The sequence below is a fragment of the Osmerus mordax genome, chromosome 14, assembly GCF_038355195.1.
Source record: "Osmerus mordax isolate fOsmMor3 chromosome 14, fOsmMor3.pri, whole genome shotgun sequence".
NCBI classification, from domain to species: Eukaryota; Metazoa; Chordata; class Actinopteri; order Osmeriformes; family Osmeridae; genus Osmerus; species Osmerus mordax.
Genome location: NC_090063.1, coordinates 10,736,572 through 10,756,409, shown reverse-complemented (window position 1 = coordinate 10,756,409; position 19,838 = coordinate 10,736,572). Strand labels below are relative to the sequence as shown.

The 19,838-nt window shown below is 42.7% G+C and overlaps 4 protein-coding genes and 3 non-coding genes across 17 annotated transcripts; 6 read left to right on the top strand and 1 right to left on the bottom strand.

Moving 5' to 3' along the window:
• Positions 1–41: 41 nt before the first annotated feature.
• On the bottom strand, positions 42–4,987 carry dnaja1 (DnaJ heat shock protein family (Hsp40) member A1). Its single transcript, XM_067249999.1, has 9 exons — positions 4,869–4,987; positions 4,368–4,517; positions 3,863–4,052; positions 3,644–3,748; positions 3,050–3,277; positions 2,185–2,299; positions 1,877–1,992; positions 1,662–1,762; positions 42–1,509 (listed from the first exon to the last, which is right to left on the bottom strand). The coding sequence occupies exons 2-9, from the start codon at positions 4,497–4,499 to the stop codon at positions 1,282–1,284; spliced, it is 1,215 nt and encodes a 404-aa protein (XP_067106100.1). The 5' UTR covers positions 4,500–4,517; positions 4,869–4,987; the 3' UTR covers positions 42–1,281.
• A 94-nt stretch (positions 4,988–5,081) lies between these two features.
• Positions 5,082–7,753, top strand: aptx (aprataxin). 3 transcript variants are annotated; one of them, XM_067250000.1, is made up of 8 exons: positions 5,082–5,146; positions 5,396–5,532; positions 5,618–5,664; positions 5,772–6,095; positions 6,303–6,362; positions 6,484–6,710; positions 6,960–7,063; positions 7,149–7,753. In XM_067250000.1, the coding sequence occupies exons 1-8, from the start codon at positions 5,082–5,084 to the stop codon at positions 7,301–7,303; spliced, it is 1,119 nt and encodes a 372-aa protein (XP_067106101.1). In that variant the 3' UTR covers positions 7,304–7,753. The 3 variants fall into 3 exon arrangements, with proteins under 3 accessions (XP_067106101.1, XP_067106103.1, XP_067106102.1); XM_067250002.1 differs by having other exon boundaries at positions 5,118–5,259; XM_067250001.1 differs by having other exon boundaries at positions 5,118–5,271.
• Positions 7,754–7,782: 29 nt separating this feature from the next.
• On the top strand, positions 7,783–9,054 carry LOC136956149 (actin-like protein 7A). Its single transcript, XM_067249998.1, has one exon. It carries the CDS (start codon positions 7,783–7,785, stop codon positions 9,052–9,054), a length of 1,272 nt encoding a protein of 423 aa, XP_067106099.1.
• Positions 9,055–11,687: 2,633 nt separating this feature from the next.
• On the top strand, positions 11,688–17,718 carry LOC136956512 (TBC1 domain family member 2A-like). Of its 9 annotated transcripts, none has more exons than XM_067250417.1 (13): positions 11,688–11,748; positions 12,004–12,375; positions 13,012–13,187; positions 13,429–13,550; positions 13,808–13,983; positions 14,092–14,442; positions 14,731–14,841; positions 15,008–15,177; positions 15,257–15,778; positions 16,047–16,167; positions 16,358–16,543; positions 16,752–16,873; positions 17,181–17,718. In XM_067250417.1, exons 2-13 carry the CDS (start codon positions 12,076–12,078, stop codon positions 17,380–17,382), a joined length of 2,559 nt encoding a protein of 852 aa, XP_067106518.1. In that variant the 5' UTR covers positions 11,688–11,748; positions 12,004–12,075; the 3' UTR covers positions 17,383–17,718. The 9 variants fall into 9 exon arrangements, with proteins under 9 accessions (XP_067106518.1, XP_067106516.1, XP_067106517.1 ...); XM_067250415.1 differs by having other exon boundaries at positions 13,760–13,983; positions 14,113–14,442; XM_067250416.1 differs by having other exon boundaries at positions 13,760–13,983; positions 15,281–15,778.
• A 157-nt stretch (positions 17,719–17,875) lies between these two features.
• Positions 17,876–17,946, top strand: trnag-ccc (transfer RNA glycine (anticodon CCC)). Its single transcript has one exon. It is a non-coding gene; the product is annotated as a tRNA-Gly (tRNA).
• A 187-nt stretch (positions 17,947–18,133) lies between these two features.
• trnag-ccc (transfer RNA glycine (anticodon CCC)) lies at positions 18,134–18,204 on the top strand. The gene has a single exon. It is a non-coding gene; the product is annotated as a tRNA-Gly (tRNA).
• Positions 18,205–19,337: 1,133 nt separating this feature from the next.
• On the top strand, positions 19,338–19,408 carry trnag-ccc (transfer RNA glycine (anticodon CCC)). Its single transcript has one exon. It is a non-coding gene; the product is annotated as a tRNA-Gly (tRNA).
• The last annotated feature ends 430 nt before the right edge of the window (positions 19,409–19,838 follow it).

The following is a 19,838-nucleotide window of genomic DNA, read 5'->3' as shown; positions in this document are numbered from 1 at the left end:
GTATGAGAACATGATCAGCAACAAAAAAAAACTTGCAAAAGTAACGTTCTTGTAGTTTATTATAAATACGACCATATAGAAACATGGGAAAGGATTGGTCCTAATACAATAGATATAGATTAGTTAAGACTTAACATCATTAGCATGGGTATTCTTTTTTTGAGGATGACTTATTCCAGTCTTGAAAGGCCTAAAAAAACATCAATACTAGCACTTCTGATTACAACAACAGTCCCAGGGTAATGTTAGGCTTTTTCAGGGGCTTGATTTCAGACGTGCAAAAGACAACCGATACAACTAGCCTACATGAAATTATTGCTCGTCAGTCGTAGTTTAGATTTTAAGGCTTCACAACTTGCAGACGAGCCAATGAGGTAAAAAGTGACATTTTAATATCTTCAGATCTTCTATCCATTTAAAAGTTCAACAGTAAAAATATTGTAATGGGACTAAATGGTCAAAAAAGTGCATGAGATCTATGGGTTAGTATTTTGTTCTTACAACAAATACCATATTTGAATTCTAATTGAAATTTCACAAATAAACTAAATGCCGGTCTGTACTCAAACTATTGCACTATTCAGTGTTCTTATCAGAATATTTCTACAACCTCTTCCTCACATTTTCTCTCTGAACATCATTGTTCAGAAGCAGCATGGAGATCCTTGAAATGAACTTCTGCCAGTTCTGTGGTTCCTGTCAATAGCATGGTGGTTGACAACCTGAATCATCACATCATCAAAAACTCAATGTCGTCCTTTTTAAATCTGCATCAGAAAACCTGAAGTTAGCTACAGCAGAGTCTGATTAGGCAAAGTAAATGAGGTCTCGGTACACCTGTGGTAACCACAACAAACTAAAGCCCTTGCCTCTGCACCAACCCATTGAAAGGTTGGTCCAAACCAACAAGGTTGACAATTAGAAATAATATAATCCAAAAAAGGAATTAAATAAAAGGTCACAGTGCCGAGCAATCACAGCGAATCCCACATTGAGGAATCATTATAAGGATCAATTTTGTCCATGAAGGGGCACGAGTCCTCAACAAACACCTCTGACATATCTTGGTCCGGCGTCTTTGACACATCGGCGACGGTTAGCATTTGAAGTTAATTAAAAAAAGCGAGTAATAAAAAGAAAAGAAAAAGATGCACTCGTGTGCGCGATTCCACAGGAATGGACTAACCCCTCGAGGGATCCGGGTTCAGGGAAGGAGTTAGCAAAGGTGACAGGCGGAAAGGGGGAGGGGGCTCTGTGCGTGGGTGTGGAAGGGGCGGGGGTTTACGAGGTCTGGCACTGGACCCCCCCGGCTGAGGGGTAGTCATCTTCCTCCATGGACTGGTAGTAGCTCCGCCTCTCGCTGGCGGGGTCGCAGTCCTCCAGGTCGGCGTAGATGTAGAGGTCGTCGTCCATGCTCTCCGGCTGCTCGGCCTCCCGCGTGGCTGGCAGGTAACGCTCCAGCTCCTTCAGCTTCTGCTGGGGGAGGAAGTTGGCCTCCGGGAACACGACCTGAACAAGCGGACAAGACGGGGGGGGGGGGGGGGAACGACCGGCCGTGTTAGGCCGCGGTCGGACAAAAAGTAGAGAGCCCCTTTCGTTTTCTGTGCGCCGCTCAACATCTGTCAATCACTTGTAGTGTGTGTGAAACACAGTACTCTTACCGTGAACTGAATGATGAGGCGGCCCTTTTCATAAGGCCGACGATGCATGGGCATCCCCTCGCTAAGGACACTCTTCTTTTGGCCGGGCTTGATCAGTTCCCCTATGAAGGCGCAAGAACAAAAGCTGTTATGTTCAACTAGCAACCAGACATGACGGTGCCATTTTAAGCCAGGTGAAATCTTCCATGATGTTGTAGGACTGTGTGGTGGTGTACCTGGGTGGGAGGTGATGAGCAGAGTTCTGTTGTCCATGGTCTGGACAGGCTTCTGGAAGCCACACAGGGCCTCCACCAGCTGTAGGTCCATAGTCATGGTCAGATCCTCACCTTGTCTGGGGGAGAAATAAGCCCAACATAAACCGCCCGATCCATAAAAATGTTTCGACGAGATTCTCCTCTATCGGCTCGCTTGACGGATATCACGTTTACGATCCATCCTCAAATTAAAACCAACCGAAGTAAAACTAGGAAAAAGTTACTTTTCGCACACTGCTCGATGACAGTAACATTAAAGCTCTTCTTACCTAGTGAAGACTGGATGCACCCTCTGGTCCAAGACAATGATGATGTCACCAGGCTCTAGTCCCGGCTCCTGGTCCCCCTCCCCGTGAAACACTACCTTCTGGCCATCCTTCATCCCTACACCAAAACAGTCAGGAACCGCTCAGTTAAACAGATCCAGCTTACTCAACACTGACAGAACAGAAACACCATCACTGAGAACCACACCTCCTACTAAACCCTCAGAAGACAAGCTGGTTTTCGACTGAGGTTAGAGGGGCATTGTTAACATCACCACACCACTGCTGAGAGACACCTAGCAAGTCGGGATACTCTTGACCCTTTGCTAAAAAGATGCTTAAGTGTCTACCATGTATTTCCACCCTGTGGGGCTGGAAGGTGAAACAGCACACAATTCAGCTTTTACCTGGGTTATCCGCTCAGCAAGCCATCCCCGTCCATAGGCTGCTTGGTCTTTCAGCTAACCGTGACACACACACGGCCATGGATCATGCTTTTAACCAATCTACATCAACCAGTTTACACGTATGACCCGCTGTGTTGCTACACAAGCATATACAGCGAAGAGCTTTAGCACAGAAGTCCAGGCTCCTTAATCAGTTTTTGTGACTCCACATCAGGACCAGCAATGTACCGATGTTGGACATGAAACTCTGCCAAACCAGTAACGCAAGTCTACTACAGACTTTGCTATGCCCTGCTCCCTTCCTTCTCTTGACACTGATCAAACCTCATAGAACAGGATTGTGTGTTCAATATCTATACTAGATTTTGACTTTCTATAATATTGCAATAGCTCCTCTGAGCCTTCAATTATTGACATGATGTTAACATACAGTGGATGTTTTTCCTTCCCTCCCTCTTTACCTTTGTCGATGTGGACTTCCAGGATTTTCTTCTGTCTCAGGATCTTGCGCCCGCTGCAGGCTTTGCAGCGGTCCTTGTGGCTGATGCGCTGGCCCTGGCCCTGGCAGCCCTGGCACACGGTCCTCACCTGCTGCACCATGCCCGGCCCCAGCTTGTGGAGGCTCACCTGCACGCCGGACCCGCGGCAGGACATGCAGATCTCCATGGCGCCCTTCCTACCGCCGCGTCCTGCGGAGAGACATCAACATCGGTGCTCGCCATCACGCGGTCCCGCTCTCCACCATCACTCTCTAAACCCCTCCATAACTACACCAGAGAGTGGCACTGCAGGCTACGTAGAATGCTGATGGTTTATGCATACCATAGTATTTTTATTTTATTCGCCATGCCTGATAGCTGAGACGTAGTCATGTAGGGCTAATAAATACAGACTCCACCATTGAAATACTGTTTTAACTATAAACTTCTGACCCTTGATCTTCTGCTGTACTTTCTCCAACTATGACTACTACTACTGTATGTCGCTTTGGATAAAAGCATCTTCTAAATGAATAAAATGTAATGCAAATGACTACAACTTGAGGGGTACGGCACCTTCGCATCGCTCGCAAATAGTGTTCTTCTGGACGGCAAGCTTCCTTGTGGCTCCGTTGTAGAGATCTTCCAAAGAGACTGTAAGCTGATGAACTACATTCTTCCCTGGGATTGGGAAAGCAAAGTGGCATGAGCTTTAGAGACAATTCCTCCATCAGCACAACTGTTGTAATATGTCAACTGCTGTTTCTGAAGTCTGATGCTTCGACTTGTGTGTACCTCTCCTCTCTCTGTGCATACGCCCCCCACCACCAAAGAACATGTCAAAGATGTCCATGGGAGACCCGAAGCCTCCTCCTCCACCTCCTCCACTCCCTCCTTCCTTTATAGCCTTCTCTCCACCACGGTCGTAAACCTCTCTCTTCTGGGAGTCCGACAGCACCTCGTACGCCTGGGAGATCTGTTTAAACTGGGGTGAAACGGGAATGGGAGATCTGTTTAAACTCGGGTGAAACTGGGATTGCATGGTGTAAATAGTCAGGCTCTAGAACCATAACAGTCTTGCAAACCAACATGGAAGCTATCTCAATACTGTTAGGCGTCTATTACTGGATAGCACACAACGTCATGTACAATACATACTGTTCCACACTACATCCGTCCTGGATATTACCGGCTATAAAGTAAACCAAGGGTCGTTAACATACAAGCTAGCTGTCCAGGGAGTTGCATTACGTCATACCACATGATCGGTTTAGCAAGGACTGGTTGTGATGAAATTTACCTTCTCTCCCTCTGTGGGGTTCTTGTCTGGATGGTACTTCAAGGCCAGTTTACGATAAGCCTTTTTCAGCTCGTCTGGCGTGGCGTTGGGTTTTACGCCCAACATGTCGTAAAAGCCTGTTTCCTTTACCATAGTTGCCAATAAGAAGACCTAACGGTTAGAAGAAATAATGATTATATAAACACGTTTGATATTAGCCCATCATTTAGCAAGCGAAAAGAGTACGTTCGCCCTTGTCCATACTTATGTAGAAACGTTTCGCTACTGCTAACTGGTCAGCTCCGGCGACGTACTGCTACAACAAGCTAGCTAGCAGTTAGCTCTAGCTAGCTACTAGTGCTACCTAGTACTGACTAACGTACTCTGCTTTTGGTTAGCTACTGTACTGTAACCAGACAGGCTATCACAACCTGTGTCTCGCTTTTAGCTAGTCTACTTGTTACTGAGTATATATGACGAATCAACAACACGACTTAACTAAAGGAAAGTTCATAGTCTTACCTTGGCCAGTAAATGTCGATAGAAACAAATGTAGCTATAGCTGTAAACTCCACAATGATGAACTTCGAGAATCTTCCACGATCTCCCCAACGTCTAACCTGATTCGCTTGAAGGAAGGCTCCTGCCCCCTAATGATGACGTAGCCGCAGCCTCTGCTTCATAATAGTGTGTTTGCGCGCTATGTATGGCCCTATCCAGTTGCCGTACTAGTAAATGTATCGAAGAGTAGTGGACATTTTTGTGAAATCCAGAGTGGGGTTTCTCTTCGTACTTTTTAGGTATGCTTGGCTGATATCAAACAACATTGAAATAAATTGATATTATAAGTCCAAGTTGAAGTGGCAGACATAAACCGCTTGGCTCACAGCATTGGCTACATAGCAGGCATCTTGTACGTTTTCAGGTTAGCTAGTTTGCTAAATAGCTATATGTAGTATTCCAAGTTGTTTACTATGACTGCTCAATTTGAAGTCATTATTTAATAATAATTATGTTATATGTTGCTATGGGATCTGTATTTGTTGCAGTGGGAAAATGCCTACTAGTTGGCTTATAAGCAAAGAAGGAGTTCACAAACCCCTTGAACTACCTCACCTTCAGACCGTGGTCTTGGGTCGGGGTCCAGAGACTACAATAAAGGACAAAAAGTGTTCGAGAGAGCAAGGTATGCCACCCCACTACATTTCAGTTCAGGTACTCTGAAATGGAGTCAGATGTTCATATTCACGTTCTCACACTCTTTCTTTCAGTTGAACTAAAAGCAGATTGCAACAAAGGATACGTCAGTGTAAAACAGGTCAGAATCCTTGAGACAGTGTAGCCAAAATACCGTTATCAGTAGCCTAGTTTCCTCAAAACTGAAACATAAACATCCCTAACCTGTCTGTCTTTTCATACTGATAGTTGGGGGTAAATCCCAGCAGTGTGGACTCGGTGGTGATCGGTCGAGGCAACCAGGTGAAACTAAAGCCAGGACAACAGCTCCACATAGTCAATCAGACATACGCTTACGTTGTCCAGTTTAAAGAGGATCCTAGAACTGTGCTCGCATCCAAGGATAGCGGTGGAACCAAGAGGCCCCAAGAGCCTAGCTCAGAGAAGGGTGAACTGCACAGGGACGCCCCAAAGTGTAAAGTATCAAGAGAATCAGAGAAGAAGCCCTGTCCGAACGACGACCCAGTCAAGATGCCTCCCACCAAGAATGCACCCCACGCTACTGAAAAAGTGGTAATTGTTTTTGTTTGTTGTGTGTGTGTTTAAAGTTTTCATACATTTCTAAGCTGCTTATTCTTTAGACCTAGATAGATAAATAGTCTACTCTGAACAGTTACATTTTCAAACATGTTTAGAATACTGTATGTTAAGCCACATACTCATATTTTAGTAGGTAAATCCCTAAGGTCAGTGATGAAGGTCTTCTAATAATAATTGCAGGAGTCTTCAGGCCATTGGAGCCAAGGACTAAAAGCCTCAATGCAAGATCCTACAATGCAGGTGTGTAATGTAGCTAAGGAGTTTCACAATTAGCCAGAGAAATAAGCATAAGCTACAACAAAACACATACTGACACTTCAGAGGGATTTGGACATCTCTAAATGACATTTTCTAATGGCAGGTTTACAAAGATGAAAGAATAGTTGTCATAAAGGACAAGTACCCTAAAGCTCGCTACCACTGGCTGGTGCTTCCCTGGGAGTCCATCCCCAACCTCAAGGCCTTGAACAGGGACCACTGTGATCTACTAAAGCACATGCAAAAGGTTGCTGACGGGATTGTGGGTCAGTGTCCGGATGCCAGTCTGCTACGCTTCCGTTTGGGCTACCATGCCATTCCCAGTATGAGGTAAGAGAAACTTTCAAACTAAATTGAATGAGTGAATTGCAAAAAAAATCTTTAATGCCACATCTTTTTCTCTACTTACAAATAGTCACCATCTTTACTGCATAATGTTTTGTTTAATAACCTTTTGGAGTTCACAGACCTTATTTCAAGTTGAAGTCATTATTAGGATTTATGCTTGAGTCTAGAATTAGTAGAGAATTAGTGTTTGGTGAATTGTATGGTTAGTAAAACACTTCTATTATTTTACAGCCATGTCCACCTCCATGTGATCAGCCAGGATTTTGACTCCCCTTCTTTAAAAAACAAGAAACACTGGAATTCTTTCACAACTGACTATTTTATTGACTCTCAAGGTGAGAATGCAAAAAAACATGAATTTAACATTCCTACTCTTACTACTAATTGTTGCATTGAAAACTGTGTTTGCTTTATTCACAGAGGTTATTGCGATGCTAGAAAAGGCTGGGAAGGTGACAATCAAAGAAGGAATTAATGATTTACTGAAACTACCTATCCGATGTCACGTCTGTCAGAAGGAGCTCTCCACTATACCACAGCTGAAGGAGCACCTCAAATCTCATCTACCCAAATAAAGAGATTACCTTTTATAGGCCATTCAATATTATGAGTCACTCATGTCAGAAATGAGCCATCACATAATTTCTATATCAGTATTGGTAATATATAACCTACATTATGTAAAAAGTTTCTGCAAACTATGTTGACAATTAAGATTTACATGTTTTTGAATTCTGGTCTGTCATTTTCTATAATTTTTTTTGTCACATAAAAAAAAAAGGTGCAATTTAGTTAAGGATCGGCACAAGACTGAGTAAGCTACCTTAAGTCTTATTTCCTCAAAGCAACAAACCATGACCAAACCATGTGAAACGGACAGGGGTCTGAGTACTCGACATGATATAGTTATGGAATGTTGAGCTATATGCAGTCATAATAGATTCAGTTATGACAACCAATCTTTTTTGTTTTTCAGTTGAAAAACAATTTATTGGAAATAAATCTCTACAGTTCAGGCGATTTCTTCTGTGTGAAATGCAGAAATAAAAAGACAATGACTGACAGTGATGTAGAAGATATTTTCCTAGACCCTGTTACCCCTACTGCAGGCCCTGCAAAGTTTGCTAAATTAGTGAAGTTGAGGGGTAAAAACAAAAAAACCTTGGAAAAATCAACTACCCAACTCTCATCTGTTGAACCGTCAGCATCAAAGAAAAACACTGATGCTTTTCAAAACCTGCCAGTGAAGTGCACCAAGTCAGTCATTTTGGATTTGGGAACCTGGTCACTCAAAGCTGGATTTGCAGGTGATCCCAGACCCTGTTGTGAAGTGCCGAGCTTGGTCGAAAGGGAACCCAGACGCCGTGTCTATAAAATGGGATTTGTTGGCAAAGGAACTGCGGAAGAACCAAAGGTTAACCCACTCCATAAGGGTGTCGTGACAGACTGGGATGCACTGGAGAAGCTTCTCAGACATATATTTGACACTGAACTCCATGTTCCCATTGAAGAACATGCTATCTTACTGTCTGACCCGCCACTGAGTCCAACCAGCAACCGGGAAAGATTTGCCGAATTCATGTTTGAGACATTAAGCACTCCTGCGATGCACATTGCTCAGCAGTCGGTGCTTTCTGTGTACTCGTATGGAAAGACCACTGGTTTGGTAGTGGACTGTGGCCACGGTTCCTCACACGTCGTCCCGGTTTATAACGGTTACCAGCTTCCCGGTGAGACCGGCCGAGTGGATTACGGCGGGCAGAGCCTGAACACGTATCTGACCAGCCTGTTCCAGAACACAAGACAAACCGTATCGGGCAGCTGTGGGTTTAATGACAAGCTCTTGGATGACATCAAGAGGAAGTCCTGCTACGTTCCCGTGGACACCAACACAGACAGGAGCCCAGGTCAAGTTGAGTATAGCCTACCTGACGGGACCACCCTCACTCTGGATGAGGAGAAGTACCTGTGCCCTGAGGCCTTGTTCCAGCCCAGCCTACTGGGGTCAGTAGAGCCAGGCTTACCAACATTGATCATGAACAGTGTCAACAGGTGTGACATCCAGTTAAAGAGTGACATACTCCAGAACATTCTGGTGTGTGGAGGGTCTACAATGTTCAGAGGGTTTCCTGAAAGACTGCAGTGGGAAATGGATCACTTGGTGCCTATGAGCTCTGCCACCGTGGTGGCTGTTCCAGAGAGACAGAATGCAGTGTGGCTTGGAGGCTCCATCCTGGCTTCACTTGACTCATTTCAGTCTCTTTGGGTGCAGAGGCAAGACTACGAAGAGAGGGGTGCTTTTGTCATCTACCAGAAGTGTTTCTAAATTGCATTAAAATACACTTACAACATATATTTTTACAAATGTAGTCATTTTGTGTAGTGATGCATTCTATTTGAATTTGCAACTGAAATGCATTATTTCTATTTGTCTAGCAGGAACTTGTAATGACTTCAGGACTTGTGAAACTGTTACACCTACAAAACAAAACACTCAAAATACTCTAAACTTTTCTGAAACAGGGGTAATACTTAGGGTGGCCACAGTGGGGTGCAAAGAGTGAATTTCAGACGGATGGAGTTGGAAGGTAATAAAGCAGACCACTACATTTATTCATAGAGTTTAGTTGCATAAAGTAATTCAAGGCATACAATTACTGGTTTAAAATAAAATAATTATTTATCTTGCAATCACGCCTTAATGCCTATGAATGTATACAGCATATATTTTGTATCTGTTAACCAATAACATAGGCTACACTACACATCTTACTGTATGGTTCATTTACCTGGCTATAGCTAGCATGAAGTGAAAGAGTTTTGTTGTAACTGAACAAAAGAAACACTAAGTGTGATGCCAATGTCAGGGTATCGTAGAACATACAGATATATAACTGTATTTTTAAATATAATACAATGCCCTTTTTAATAATAAGACCCATAGAAAGCCAATTTTTATACAGATAATAATTCATGTGTTTTAGAAGAAATTCTTAACAAAATCATTTCTGGAATGTGGTGGTGGATCATGTTGATCACACTAACATTGTACATTATAGATACATTAAATCCTTATTTTAAAGTTGGAATCCCTTTTTGATTATCTTATGTGAACAACTTTAGACAAAAACTTACAAAAAACAATCACCTGGCATCATCATTTACTAAAAATGGTTTCAAACGTGGAAGATATGTGTTAATGAGAGTTTGCCAAAATACTGTTTAACTAATGAGTTCCAGTGCAAAAATCAAAACCTGGAAATGTTTGTAGGCAAAATATTAATGGGTTTACACAAGGAAAACCATACAGGCTTTTGCAGAAAGAAGATCCCCTCCCTGCCTCATTTGAAACCAAGTCAAGCAAGCAATGAATTCAGACCAATGTCATGATAAAACAAAACACAATTGCATTGACTTTTCTCTTGATCAGATTGAATTCAAGTCGAAGGTAATTTTTTATCATGTAATTATTCAAAAGGGATCAAACCAACAAATGTCGATATTGAACTGAATAATAATTCAACAATAATGGAAATGTTTATATATTGTTATAGTAAATAACCTGCATTTTTAGTTTGAAGAGCCAGAAAATGATTGTGATTGCCTCTGGGTGTTTTGTATCATTAGACTTTGACCAATTCAAGTTCTGCAAAACTTCAAGGATCAACACCTGAAGATCATAAGGAGGGTTTTCCTTCTCACTAGACAGTATGTATAATCTTGTGGTTTTTACATTCAGTTATGACAAAGCTAATATTAATACAGATCTACAAATTTGATGTAAATCTATGGACGTCAATTAACCTGACATCGTTCTGTTGTGAAAAGCAGCACCCAACACCAACCAAGGACAACTCTGAAGGATGTACTGAGGACAGGGTGAGAGAACAAGAGGGTTCAATATGTGCACAATATTTGTATTATTGCGACACCTTGTGGTCAAATTTGATACCAATGACTTCCAATGCAATGAAAGCAAAGCTGGAACTAGTATATCAACCCTTGCAATAACCATACGTATACATACATGTATGAATCACACACTAAATTGCATTGGCTCAATATGCATCTGTTTGTATCTCCATAGATCCCTCTTGTATCCCCACCTCCACAGAATGTTGGAGAACCTCCACAGGACTATGAATCCATTAAGCAGGTACAGTTGTATTTGTGGTTTGAGATGGTTGCTTGTGTGAATGTGAAGGATATATACACTACATATAAAATGAAAACATCACCAACAAATAATGTCTTTCTTATTGTTCATGTAATGATAGAAACTGTAATGGATCACCACCACTAAGCATGGATGAGGAAGAAGGAAGATTTAATCAAATCAAAGTTGATCTGTATAGTCCTTTTTATTTAATGCTTCACATATTTTTCTTTTTATTGCAGTAATGTGTGTTCTAACATGCCAGTAAAACATCACAAATTAAAGCTAATTATGAGGAATGTCTTTCAGAAGGCTCTGAAGGTGCTCATGCACATACCCCAAGTGGAAATGTTTTATGTATAAGAAGAAATTAGAAAACTGGCTAACACAGCCTCATAGTGGCTGTAGTATGTATGTGGGTTTTGTAAAGTGACAACATGGGTGGGTGTCCTCTGGATTGATAAACGGAATAATCAAAATAAACACATAATTAATGTGCTAATAAATACAATTTACAACGACTTATGAACCCTTTTGCTTATTTCCCCCTTAACAATTAGCCATTTACCATTAACTGTTTTTTAGGTGTTGTTATCTGAAAATTAAATAAACACCTGAAGAAATAACATTGTCCTATGTACTGTACATTACCCTTGCACATGGGTTCATATAGTGTTTGTGTGTAAAGTAAATTAGGTTTATACATGTGTACTGGCAGTTTGGTAATCCAAAACTCTGGGCTCAACTATTTAAAAATAACCTCACATATCCTGTAGCTTCAGAGTTCACATAGGGAAGAGTTTTTAAGACATGGAGACAACTAAGACCTTTGAGAAGCCTGAATGAAGCAAAACAAACTATCAAGTAAGTCTTATTTGATAATAGAAATTAACATTAATGTTGTGTCAAAACCTGTTATGTTAATGTTTGAGGTTCACTATTGTAACCTACACTTTGTGCTCCACTCTACAGTGTTGAGAAGCCATATTATATATAGTGTTGAGAAGCCAGACTGTCATTAAATACAGAGCGTGTGTTGAGTTTTTATTTGTTTGAAATACATGATAACTGTCTCATATCAGTCAGCTGAAAAACGTTTAATACATTGAGTTATGTCAGCTACCCAGGTTTACATAACAAACTACTGAGTCCTCACTGGGCAAAACCACCATCCTGGGCTAATTGAACAGGATGGCCTTACCCAAGAAAGACGGGGACACCTCGCAAATGGACCCCAGCAAGCAGAGCTCAGAGCCACCCACTGCCACTCTATGCGGCTACCTGCACAAACTAAGCGGCCCCCTCAAGGTGTGGCGATCTCTGTGGTTCACGTACGAGGAGGAGCAATGCATTCTGGTCTACTACAGGACTGCCCAGGATGCCAACCCTTTGGGCTGCATCGACCTCTCCAACGCCATCCTGGGCGACCTGCCACACGCTGAAGATGGGACCTTCTTCATCCAGACTCCTGAGCGTACCTTCACACTCAAGGTACTGTGAGGACGGTTCATCTCAGTGTTCTGGCTGAAAAATGGAAATGGACCGTTTATTGCAGAGGGAAATCTCAAGTGTTTTGGCTTTACGTGGAACGGCAGTTGTTTACAGAGGTCATTTTTTGAGTCTAAATTTGTGACACCACTGCCACTTTGTATTCAATCTGTTCAAACAGTGACCAAACCTCATACTCTGCCAATTTCCTAGATGGGATATTCTGTGCTGTTACTGTAGGCTATGTTGGTCAAGCCATGTAATATACAGTTTTGGGAAGCAGAGAGTGAAGTTCTAGGCTGGTAGAGCTCAGGCAGTGAGGGGAATTGCCTCTGAAGTCGTCTAGGGTGTCAGTAGGTCACAGCTGTCAAAGCTTGTAGAGACATGGAAAGGAGGGGTGAACTCACACACTCCAACTGACCTGACCAGAAATCCATAATTAACTGACCCAAGTTTAACAATCCTACGGCCTGCCGGCAGGCCCTGGAATGCTATGAGGTTAAAATAAATTGGCTTGCAGCTGCCCCTGAGTGTTACAGGAATTGGAACAGGATTTTACAGCTCCTCACATTCAACTTTTGATTGTTGTCAGAAAACAAATGCTCAGTAAAAGCTAAATGCTGGTGTTGTGTGTTTCAGGCGGTGAATAGTGAAGCTATGATATACTGGCTGAAGCAGCTTCAGCTGAAGAGGTGGCACTTTGGGAATACTGGGTCTGTCAAGCAGGGGACAGGAAAGACTAGCGGTCACCATGCCTTGCGACGCTACGCCACTCTGAGTGACGTCCCTCTCAGACATCCTCCCATAGGGAGTCAGTCAGTACACACACTCATGCACACACACGTGCCACACACACACACACACACACACACACACACACACACACACACACACACACACACACACACACACACACACACACACACACACACACACCTGCTGGCACAAGTACACACAGTCAGAGTAAGACCTTTTGCTTAAAGCTAAAGAATAATATGGCCAGTTATAGTATCTTCCTTCTTTGCTGATTTCGCTGTACACTCTGTCTATTTTCAGTCAAGGGAACTTCCGTCGAAGCAGATCCTCCCAGGAGCTCAGCCAGGTCCTCAACTGGGAAGAACTTTGTGACCCTGTTCTATCACTCAAAGACCTCCAAGCTTCTCCACTTCACAAATCCTGTAGGTATACTATCTGTCTGGTTGGTTAACCTTAAACAAATGGCATACCCCTAACTACTTCTTGTATCATACCACATTTCTAGAACATTCACCATTGTGGTTTTAGTGACCATTATTCTAGAACGTTTAACATTGCATTGTCAAAAAACAATATTCTAGAACATTTACCAGTGCTTGTCCAATGTTTACTGGTCATATTTGTCATACAGTACCAAAAATGTATGGCAGCCCTTCTGAACCACTGCCTATCCAAGCAGTCCACGCTGTGCAAGGAGTGGAGGTACCAACAACACAGTCAAGTTCTCCAATCAACAAAGGCGCCACTCAGTCAGCTTTTGAAAAGACTACAATACCCCAACAAGAAGTTGCTGCAGATACTTCACGCCTCCAGCAGGAAGTGCTTAGTCTGGCAGGCGAGGTCAAAGCCCAGAAGGTAAGGACTGGAATAATAAAACTGAGATGTTCCTTCAATTCGATTGGACGTTGGCAATATAAAGAACACGTCCACCACCTAAACTCAATCCTAATGTCCTTTACTTAGGAACTAGTCACCCTTTTACAGAAGGCTTTAAAGGTGGCCAAACATGAGAAACAGCTTGGAACCACGGAGGCAGCAGGTGATGCAGAGACAACACAGCAATGGGCTCCAGGCGAGTATCACGCTGTTCATCCCTACGACCGACAGGGTGTGCCAATGCCTCACTACAGCGCAGAGACTCAGGAGCACCTGCGCTTGCTGGTGGAGAGGAACCGGGCTGAGAGAGAGACGGTTGTTCGTTTGTCCCAAGAGGTGGCGGCCTGTCTAGCTGACCCCAACGGAAGAGGCCCTCTCCACGGCTGGTCTGTCACTGACACCAACGAGCAACTGAGACAGGAGAATAGGAAACTGAAGGTACGATGGATGTGCCTCAGCAAGAGTTAAAACTAGGGAAGCGCAGTGTTCAAAACCATCAGTCAGAAAGGAGTTTTAGTTTGAACCACCTAACACACGTGTGGCCAAACATTCCCCAGTAATAATTAAATGAGTGGAAGTATAGTCTTCCAAACTAATAACCGGAAGGGAGTTTTGATTTATATATTTTTTTTACCATCATAATACAATTAGGTTGTACCGGTACTTTAGATATGAAACAATGTTCTGTGAATGTGGACACTGCATCATGGCTTGTTTTCCCTCCAGGATGACATAGAGGCCTACAAGATACAGAACACTTATCTGAACTCAGAGGTCTACCAGCTTACCAAAGTATGGAGGCAGAGTGCAGAACAGGAGAAAAGCCTGACGATAAAGGTGGGGGACTCATTGGGAACTATTAATATTATAATGTAGGCTATATTTTGTTATATTCCTTACTATTCTCTTGTATCAGTTTGATTAAATTCCTCAGCACATATAAAAGTGAATCTAAATGTTTGTGTACCCGGAAAACTCAAATGTTGTCCTGTTTGTGTGGCAGTGTGCTCATCTAGAGACCAACGTGTTCAGAATGGAGAGCAGGTTCCTGGTGGTGCTCCTCAAGCTGCAGGAGGGCCGAAGTCTGGAGAGACATCGCGAGGCTATCACTACCCTGGTCACTGATGCACTACGGGAAAACGGACGGGACGTTCTGGAACTAAGCCCGTCCAGGTGTGTGTGCTGGACTGTTGTGAATTCCCCATATTTCATGCTTTGTTTATATTAAGCTGATATGTGTGTTTGTGTGAAGGGAGTATGATGAGTATGGTTTCAGAATCACCCCTGAAATCCAGGTGGAAGATCTAAAGCTGCTAGCCAGGCTGCAGGCCCTGGGCGTCCGCACCCACAACTCCCCGTCACCACCCCAGCAAGCAGAGGAAGAGGAGGGGTGTGAAGAGCCTCTTATGGGGCGCTGGGCTCAGCACTTTGACGGGCGTCGTTCCGGAGGCCTGGTTGCCTCTCCTAAATTGAAGGGTTTGCTTCGGAAGGGCGTCCCTCGCGGATACCGGCGCCGGGTTTGGCGGTGGGTGGTTTGGACTCGTACACGGTCCCTGAGGGAACGCCACCCACAACGCTATCACCAGCTGTGTCTGAGGAGCCGGGCTGCCATGCACCCAGCATCACGTCAGATCCGACTGGACCTTGAGGTCACTCTGAGGGGGAACCGCCACTTCTCGTCCCCTGCCAAGCCTGCCCTCCAGCAGCTCCACAGGATCCTGATGGCATTTTCCTGGCACAACCCCACAGTTGGCTACTGCCAAGGCCTCAACAGGTCACTTTTCTATTTCCTCATCATAGGTTTTACCAACCATTATTAGTTCCAATGATTGAAGGAGCAAAGTGTATTTTTAAATGTAAAGTGTTTGTGGGATGAGATGATTATTCATTGTGCAAATACCAATCTCAGAAACACATTAGTTGAAGAGGAAAGTATGCTAAACAAATTTGTATACATTTTCTTGGATTGGCATTTATGACGAGATAAGAGAGACTGTGCATTTTGTGGTAATGTCAAATGGCCCCTGTGCCCCCTTTGCCAGACTGGCGGCAGTAGCCCTTCTAGTCCTGCAAAATGAGGAGGATGCTTTTTGGTGTCTGGTGGCCGTGGTCGAGACCATAATGCCTCAGGACTTCTACAGCAAGAACCAAACGGCATGCCAGGTGTGTCAAATATCTCCTCTTTTGACATGGCAAGATCACACCTCATTTATACCCATCTTCTCAAAGATGTAGTCGAGCCTATATGCTTGTTGTCACATTCCAATCAACCTTAAAGGCACACTCAGCCATGTGTGAATTCCTCAGAAACCTGTCCTTAGTGACAACAAATGCTTCATGTGTCTCCTGCCAGGTGGATCTGCATGTTCTGAAGGATTTCTTAGCAGAGAAGATGCCAAAACTGATGGCCCATTTCCAGGGTCATGGAGTGGACATCTCCTTGGTCACCTCAGACTGGTTCCTTGCTGCATTTGTGGAAAGGCTAGCTGGGGACGTCCTGCTCAGAGTGTGGGACTCCTTCCTGTATGAAGGCACCAAGGTCCGAATGGGGTGTTGGAGATAAAAATTATTACAGCATTATTAATGAAGGTTAACATATAAAATATGACAGAGGTGTCAAACTTGTTTCTGGATAAGAAATTGAATTAAAACCCAGCACATGATTGGGTATTTAATTGAAAGCAGTAGTTGACTGCCTGCATTAATAAATTAACATTCCCAACAGTATATTTTTCTCTTCTGTGCAGGTAATATTTCGCTATGCACTGGCTCTTTTCAAGTACAAAGAGGATGATATTCTGAAAATTTGTGACTGTGATGACATTTACCAGTACCTTCGCTTCTTCCCCAAGACCATCATAGATGGCAGGTCAGGTATCCTGAAGTTCATTATAAACATCAGTATTAGTTATCTGTAAACAGCCATTTTGTTTCACCCCATAGCATAGCCATGAGGGGCCTGGGGGGGCTGAGCCCCCCTCATTTAGATGTCCAGGCCCTCTAGATTTTGATGCTTGCAACAACAACAAAAATGTATTGTTGTTGCTGTCATTGTCAATCTGAATATAGTTTTTAATTTGAATAATAATTTAAAAAAATGAATGATCTTTTTTTTAATTAGCAAAACATTCAGAATTTGTGGAATTCTGAATTCTCCCTTAATTCCAATTGAACAGGAAGTTGATGATGATTGCGTTCAGCGATATGAACCCATTCCCCATGAAAGTTCTGCGTCAGCGCCGGGCTCAACATCTCCAGCGGGTGCAGACTGAGCTGAGTGAGCAAGACCGGAGCCAGAAGGAGCTGCAGACTGAGCGAGTGCAGTACAAAGACAAGGAACTGGGCCTGGTGGTCAGCGAGGATGAGGGGGATGCTTAAAAAAAGTGAATGGAGACGTAACATCCAAAGAATCTTAATTAAAATATGTTATGAGGATAATATATTAGATAAGAAATGCTACATCCCATGTACATTTGATGACATTTTTTTGTTTGAATAAATTGATTGAAAAGTAATTAGGAATCGTAAAAAAGTAATGTTGGAAATGCTGTGCAAAAATATGTTGTTGAGGTGAGCTAATGATAACCATCAATTAGTAGAAACGTAATATAATCAATTGATGTGTGAAAAAATGTACCGTATTTATTTTTTTACATCTGCATGTGAATTACTTTAAACTCGAATAACAATGGTTACAGCAATAAATTCAATGAAACATCGATTATATTTAGTAAAAAAGAGCTCCAGTTGTGTAGTGGTATCATGGTGTATTTTTATATATTTGGATCCTGAATTTGTCACGAATTTCACCTTGTGTGAAGTTTCTCTCCAATGAAGAATCCTGAGTTGCTTTATAACTCTCACATACAGAGCACCAGTAGTGTAGTGGTATCATACAAGATTCCCATTCTTGTGATCCGGGTTCGATTCCCGGCTGGTGCATCTTTATATATTTGGATCCTGAATTTGTCACAAGTTTCACGTTGTGTGAAGTTTCTGTGATCTGGGTTCGATTCCCAGCTGGTGCATCTTTATATATTTGGATCCTGAATTTGTCAGGAATTTCACCTTGTGTGAAGTTTCTCTCCAATGAAGAGTCCTGAGATGCTTAGTAATTCTCACTTACAGAGCACCAGTAGTGTAGTGGTATCATACAAGATTCCCATTCTTGTGATCTGGGTTCGATTCCCGGCTGGTGCATCTTTATATATTTTGATGCTGAATTTGTCACAAGTTTCACCTTGTGTGAAGTTTCTCTCCAATGAAGAGTCCTGAGATGCTTAATAATTCTCACATACAGAGCACCAGTAGTGTAGTGGTATCATACAAGATTCCCATTCTTGTGATCTGGGTTCGATTCCTGGCTGGCGCATCTTTATATATTTGGATCCTGAATTTGTCACAAATTTCTCGTTGTGTGAAGTTTCTCTCCAATGTAGAGTCCTGAGATGCTTAATAATTCTCACGTACAGAGCACCAGTAGTGTAGTGGTATCATACAAGATTCCCATTCTTGTGATCTGGGTTCGATTCCTGGCTGGTGCATCTTTATATAGTTGGAACCGGAATTTGTCAGGAATTTCATGTTGTGTGAAGTTTCTCTCCAATGAAGAGTCCTGAGATGCTTGATAATTCTCACATACAGAGCACCAGTAGTGTAGTGGTATCATACAAGATTCCCATTCTTGTGATCTGGATTCAATTCCCGGCTGGTGCATCTTTATATAGTTGGAACCTGGATTTGTCAGGAATTTCATGTTGTGTGAAGTTTCTCTCCAATGAAGAGTCCTGAGATGCTTAATAATTCTCATATACAGAGCACCAGTAGTGTAGTGGTATCATACAAAATTCCCATTCTTGTGATCTGGGTTCGATTCCCGGCTGGCGCATCTTTATATATTTGGATCCTGAATTTTTCACAAGTTTCACGTTGTGTGAAGTTTCTCTCCAATGAAGAGTCCTGAGATGCTTAATAATTCTCACGTACAGAGCACCAGTAGTGTAGTGGTATCATACAATATTCCCATTCTTGTGATCTGGGTTCAATTCCCGGCTGGTGCATCTTTATATAGTTGGAACCTGAATTTGTCAGGAATTTCATGTTGTGTGAAGTTTCTCTCCAATGAAGAGTCCTGAGATGCTTAATAATTCTCATATACAGAGCACCAGTAGTGTAGTGGTATCATACAAGATTCCCATTCTTGTGATCTGGGTTCGATTCCCGGCTGGCGCATCTTTATATATTTGGAACCTGAATTTGTCAGGAATTTCACATTGTGTGAAGTTTCTCTCCAATGAAGAGTCCTGAGATGCTTAATAATTCTCACATAGAGAGCACCAGTAGTGTAGTGGTATCATACAAGATTCCCATTCTTGTGATCTGGGTTCGATTCCCGGCTGGTGCATCTTTATATAGTTGGAACCTGAATTTGTCAGGAATTTCATGTTGTGTGAAGTTTCTCTCCAATGAAGAGTCCTGAGATGCTTAATAATTCTCATATACAGAGCACCAGTAGTGTAGTGGTATCATACAAGATTCCCATTCTTGTGATCTGGGTTCGATTCCCGGCTGGCGCATCTTTATATATTTGGAACCTGAATTTGTCAGGAATTTCATGTTGTGTGAAGTTTCTCTCCAATGAAGAGTCCTGAGATGCTTAATAATTCTCATATACAGAGCACCAGTAGTGTAGTGGTATCATACAAGATTCCCATTCTTGTGATCTGGGTTCGATTCCCGGCTGGCGCATCTTTATATATTTGGATCCTGAATTTGTCACAAATATCTCGTTGTGTGAAGTTTCTCTCCAATGAAGAGTCCTGAGATGCTTAATA